A 6000-nucleotide genomic window follows, 5' to 3' on the forward strand; every position below is an offset into this window, starting at 1 on the left:
CAATAGCTGTATCTAAAGAGGTGTACCACCATGCCTGGCTTCTCTCTCTCTCTCTCTCTCTCTCTCTCTCTCTCTCTCTCTCTCTCTCTCTCTCATCTATCTCAGATGGCTTTGGACTCACAGTACAGTCAAGGGTGATCTTGAACTAATAACCCTCCTGTCTTTACCTCCTCACTGCTGAAGTTGTAGGCATATGACACCATTTTTGGCTTGTATGGTAGTAGAGATGGAACCCAGAACTTCATACATCCTTGGCAAATACTCTTAACAACTGAATTATAGCCTAGAACACTCTATATACAAAATCTAAAATCACATCTACTTAGAATTAGATACAAGTATATAAATATTGTCAATCTTGACAATATAAGCTATATTTTGACTTAAAATTTAGAAAGAAGGAAAACGAGAAAAAGAGTAGGATGGCCATCATGTGATTCATGTGATTCAAAGAAGTTCAAAGAAGCAGAGATTTGGGTCTGGAGGGACGGCTCATCAATTAAGAGCACTTGAATACTCACATGACAGCTAACAATTGTCTGAAACTTCAGTTTCAGGGGATCCAGAGCCCTCTTCTGGCTTCCATGGGCACTGCTCATGCACATAGTGTACATATATAGACACATTCATGCAAGCAAATCACATACATAAAATTAATAGTTTTAGGAGGAGGAAGAGCAGTAGCAATTCAGATTAGATCTCCCTTATCGAAAAGCTCAAAACCCAATACTTCTTAGAGTTCCAACATTACTTTCGGACATTCATCAACCAATGAAGCCTATGCAAGTATTTCCAATCTGAAAAGCTGTGAGATCTGAAACCCTCTGAATAAGCGATCCTCAATCTGTGCATTCACAGAGGTAAACCAACAAATGTCAGCAGCCAGCTGGAAGATGAGAGGCAACTGTAGCCAGTGCACAAGTCACATAGCAGTGTACAGCCAGGCTCCCCTCAGCCTTCTTATCAGCACCTAACAAGGCCACACATACACTTGCCCAAGGTTAAATGTCCAGTTAGTTTCAGAGCAGAAAGAAAGAAACCAATCCTCTACTCATAAAATTATTTGAAAAAGTTGTAACTAAAATTTCCAAAAAAAAAAAAAAAAAAAAAAAAATCAGGCTTAAAATTTCCTTATCCCCTTGTTCTCTCCAGCACACAGTATTCCTAAAAAGGAAGTCTTCATGTGACTTAAAGTGACTTAACCACAACATCAAGCCTCCTGCCCAATGCTACAGAGAGATGCAGGAGCCTGATCTCTCCCTTCAACAGCTCAGACATGTTCACCCTCAACCCACTCTGTTCCTCAATCCTGACAGTAATCAGACCATCAACCTGCAGAGATGGAGCCAGTGCTCTGTCCAATTCTTTGTTTCAGTGCTGGGAAGGTAGACAGGCAGCCCCTGTGCTTCCTGACCAGTCAGCCCAGCCTACTTGGAAAGTTCCAGACCAGTTAGAGACCTCAAAAAACAAGGTGGACAGGTCCCAAGAGACAACATTGCAGTTGTCCTCTGACCTCTATGGGCTCACAAACACAAGTACCTGCATTAACATGTGACCTGTACACACACAAATAAAAAAGTGCAATTTAATGACTTACCCCATTTTCAGTGCGCTTTTCTCCAGGTACATTTACTACACTTCTCTGAGTTCTCTGCTCTTGGGTCTGACGGGCACCTAAAGAGATGAGAGGATAAAACCCACGATGTAACTCTTCCACAGTTAACTGGATTGGAAACACAAAACCACCTGTGTGTGTCTATGAAGGGGTTCTCAGGAAGGGTTAACTGAAGTGGGAAGGCCCTCCCTGAAGGTGTGCAGCTCTGTGCCATGGTCTAGGTTTCCGGACCCAATGAAATGGAGGAGAGCTAGCACCAGCACAAATGTTCTGCTTCCTGAGGGTGAGCAATGCCTCATTCCTGACATCACAGCCGGAAAGGCACTCCTAACATGCCCTTCCCTCTGTGATGGACAGCGGTCTTTTAAAACTTTTAAAACATTATCAGCCATCTTTTCTAGATTTTTAGTTTATATTTTTGAGTTTCATACGTGAGTACTGAACTTATTTCCGGATTAAAAAAAAAAAAAACAATAGCAACATCATTATTGTTGTCTTGTGTTTTTGAGACGACGAGGTCTTGCTATATTACACAGCCTTGGCTGGCCTGGAACTTGCTATGTAAACTCATAGAGACCCTCCTCTCTGCCTTTGCTTTCTAAGCACTGGGATTAGAAGTGTGTGCCATCACATGTAACTATTTTTAGTTGTATGTGTAAGTGTCTATGTGTGGGTTTGTGCACATGAGGGCAGTACTCATGGAGGCCACAAGAAGGTGTATTGGATGCCCTTGGAACTGGAGAGTGAAACTTATAATATTGAATCATTTGGGCCACATGATCAATACTGCAAACATATACCCAGGAACTACATGTACATAAATTAAAAAAAAATATATGAACAATCCTGAAGAGGTCAAAGATCTCTCAACGTTATGGCCCTCAACTCACTAATTTAATACACAAAAAACAAGTGCACAGAGCTTGGGGTCGCACACAGGAAACTGTTTTGTGATCTTCTTCCTTTTGATTGTATTGCTTTCCTGTCTTCTGGAGGAAAGATTTTGACTTCAAAAGTAATGAAATACTTGAGAAGGGAATTCACATCCTTCATTTCTTTTTTTTTTTTTTTTTTTAAAGTTTTTTTTTTTTTTTTTAAAGATTTATTTATTTATTATATGTAAGTACACTGTAGCTGTCTTCAGACACTCCAGAAGAGGGCGTCAGATCTTGTTACGGATGGTTNTGAGCCATCATGTGGTTGCCGGGATTTGAACTCCGGACCTTCGGAAGAGCAGTCGAGTGCTCTTACCCGCTGAGCCATCTCACCAGCCCCCACATCCTTCATTTCTAAATGGTATTCCTGGGCAATGTTCTCAGCAGCCCATGCTTCTGGAGAGAGCTTATGGCTATTGAGAAGGGTCAATGCTTCTACAACAGTGATCTTGCCTTTGGGAATGTCCATGATATTCTTATCAACATGATCTCTTATTGGCAGTCTGAATTCCTTTGGTTCTTGCCATGGTTCAACATCTTTTACTGGTAAGGAAGTCTCCGGATCTTTTGAATGGACATATACATCTCTTAGCAATGACAGCAGCTTATCTTTTCTTCAATTTCTGGATACTGACTCAGGCGCTCCTGCAGGTAGAAGGGTGCTTGGGTGCCCTGAAGGGCTTCCTCCTGGCTGATCTCCCGCTCCACTCACTACTCCATGTTGAAGTTCCTGAAGGCACAGGTCATGCGAGCCCCCATCTCTACGTCATGATGCCCTTAGTTCACTACACACGTGGGGAGACACTGGCACGGGTGACCTCTGTGCTCAAAACATTTTTTTATTCGATATGTTTACCCAAGTGTTCACAAAGTCCAGAGACGGGCACTGGAGTTTCTCATGGTTATGAGCTGCCTGATCTTCATTCTGGGAAGTGAACTCAGGTCCTCTGGAAGAGGAGTTGTTGAGTCATCTCTTTGGTGCTCAGCTATTTTTGTTTTTCCTCACAGAAATGAGAAAAAACAACAAATACAATTACAACCCTTCAATTTTTCACTTACTTGCATATTTATTGAGAATAAGTATAAAAATGGGGGATGGAGAGATTGTTCAGTGGTTAGGAGCACTGACTGTTCTTCCAAAGGTCCTGAGTTCAATTCCCAGCAACCACATGGTGGCTCACAACCATCTGTAACGGGATTCTATGCCCTGTTCTGGTGTGTCTGTAGACAGCTACAGTGTACTCATATAAATTAAATAAAAATCTTAAAAAAAAAAGTATACAAATACCAGGCCAAGAAATCCAGGACTTAGCCAGGTGGTGGTGGCACACACCTTTAATCCTAGCACTTGGGAGGCAGAGGCAGGTGGATTTCTGAGTTCGAGGCCAGTCTGGTCTACAAAAGTGAGTTCCAGGACAGCCAGGGCTACACAGAGAAACCTTGTCTCAAACCCCCACTGCTGCCCCCCCTTCCAAAAGAAATCCAGGACTTAGTACAGTAAAAATATTTTGCAATCAGTTTTTTCATGTGTTGCTTCATGTATTTCTCTCTCTCTCTCTCTCTCTCTCTCTCTCTCTCTCTCTCTCTCTCTCTCTCTCTAACTGGGAGTGGAGAGACAGCTCTGTGGTTATGAGCACTGGCTGTTCTTCTGGAGATGTTGGGTTTAATTAATTCCCCAACACCTACCTGGTAGCTCATAGCCCTCTATAACTACAAGTCCCAGGGGATCTGACACTCTAGAAAGCACCAACATGTATGTGGTGCACAGACATAGATGCAGGCAAATACCCATACACATAAATAAGTAAGTAAACAAGTAAGATATAAAAACAAACAAAAAAAACAGTGTTTTAACTACCAGACATGGTGGTACCTGCCTTTAAGTTCAATACTCAGAGGCAGAGAGGCAGAGGCAGAGAGGCAGAGGGATCTCTTATAAGTTTGAGGCCAGCCTGGTCTACATATCGAGTCCCAGGCCAGCCAAGGCCTTGTCTCAAAAAACAAAAAAAGAGAAAGTAGCAAGAGCCACACAGGAAAGGCTAAAGACACGTACATGAGTTTTCTGTAGATGGCCCACCATTCTGCACAGTCCGCAATGGGTGAGCTCTAAGAGTGCAGGGTCCTTAGAGACTTCATCCCAGGACTGCTTCTTGTGCTGAGATGCCTCTCTTGTCACTATCACATAGCCTAATGATTCCTGGGCATCAGCCCACCCTACTGAGCAAATTCTCTGCAAGTCAACATGAAGATGAACTTTTTATGCATTAACTCTGTTTAGATGTATTAATAACCTTATAGAATTCCTGATTTGATTCAAATAATTTTAAGAAGAAAATTTAAAGAAGAAAATTTAATTTAGCTGTTTTGCTAGAAAGATGTTATAAAGAATTGAGGATAGAATGTGCACCCTCTTCATAGAATAGTATGTAAAGGCTGCATAATAAGGGATACAATGAACTTTCACAATTACACTAAGAATAGAAATAGGCTTGGGACAGATTTCATTCTAGGTCAGATCCAAGGATGAAGCCACAGCTTTGTGCAAAGCAAGGCCACGTGAAACTTGCTCTGAACTTACAATAAGCTTCTAGAAGGAAACACTATGAACTTTCTGATGACATCCTTCTGTAACTCCCCTTTTGGGTAACATTTTATCTATGAGGTAATTTTATAAAGAACTTTTGTCTAAGAAGGTATAAGAAGGCCAGAAAGAAGGAATAAAGTGTGGCATCTGGGGCTCAGCCCCATCTACCAAATGGATATATCTATTTGTCTATATGTGTATATGTGTATGTATATGTATATGTATACACACACAAATATGGAGGTATATGTGTATGTATATAAGTATGCATGAACACTTGTTGAGTTGATGAGACAGGTGGTTGGGCCCGACCAGTGTGTGTGTGTGTGTGTGCACCTGTGTCTGTGCTGGTTGTCTATGTTAACGATTTACTTTCTTTTCTCTCTGGTTCATGAAGAGTTAACAAGTTCCAAGGCTCTGGCATGGCCAGTAAGAAGTCCTGAGTCAGAGGGAAAAGAAACCAGTGTTTATTAGCACAATATAGTAAGAGAAAAGAAACCAGCGCTTATTAGCACAGAACAGTAAGAGAGAGTTACAAGGCCAAAGATCATCAGTCTTTGGCCTTCATCCAATGCTATGTTCCACCCCAGTACCGTTCATTCTAAAAGCCAGTTCAGGCCCCCAGCAGGAAAGAAATACAATTTTACAGCAAATACTAGTTGAGCTAGCAAGAGCAATTCCCTTTAATACAAAATACAAATAAAAAATGGCAACCAGGCATGGTGGCACACACCTTTACCCAGCACTTTGGAGGCCAGTGTGGTCTATAAAGAGATTCTAGTATAGCTAGGGACCAATAGAGAAAAACCTGCTGAAGGGAGGGAGGGAGCGAGGGAGGGAGGGAAGAAGGCAGGAAGGAAGGAAGT

General features: G+C 41.9%; 1 protein-coding gene and 1 pseudogene across 4 annotated transcripts in view; both read right to left on the reverse strand.

Annotated features, from left to right (window-relative positions):
- Positions 1-6000, reverse strand: part of Ppp1r13b (protein phosphatase 1 regulatory subunit 13B) — a 79706-nt gene that overhangs the window by 30556 nt on the left and 43150 nt on the right. For all 4 annotated transcript variants that reach the window (XM_029540507.1, XM_029540508.1, XM_021201811.2 and 1 more), the window contains one exon: positions 1598-1674. In XM_029540507.1, the coding sequence (XP_029396367.1) occupies positions 1598-1674 (77 nt within the window). The remainder of the gene's footprint in view (positions 1-1597; positions 1675-6000) is intronic.
- Positions 2510-3309, reverse strand: LOC110324626 (annotated as a pseudogene).

The sequence above is a fragment of the Mus pahari genome, chromosome 7 (assembly GCF_900095145.1).
Source record: "Mus pahari chromosome 7, PAHARI_EIJ_v1.1, whole genome shotgun sequence".
Classification (NCBI taxonomy): Eukaryota; Metazoa; Chordata; class Mammalia; order Rodentia; family Muridae; genus Mus; species Mus pahari.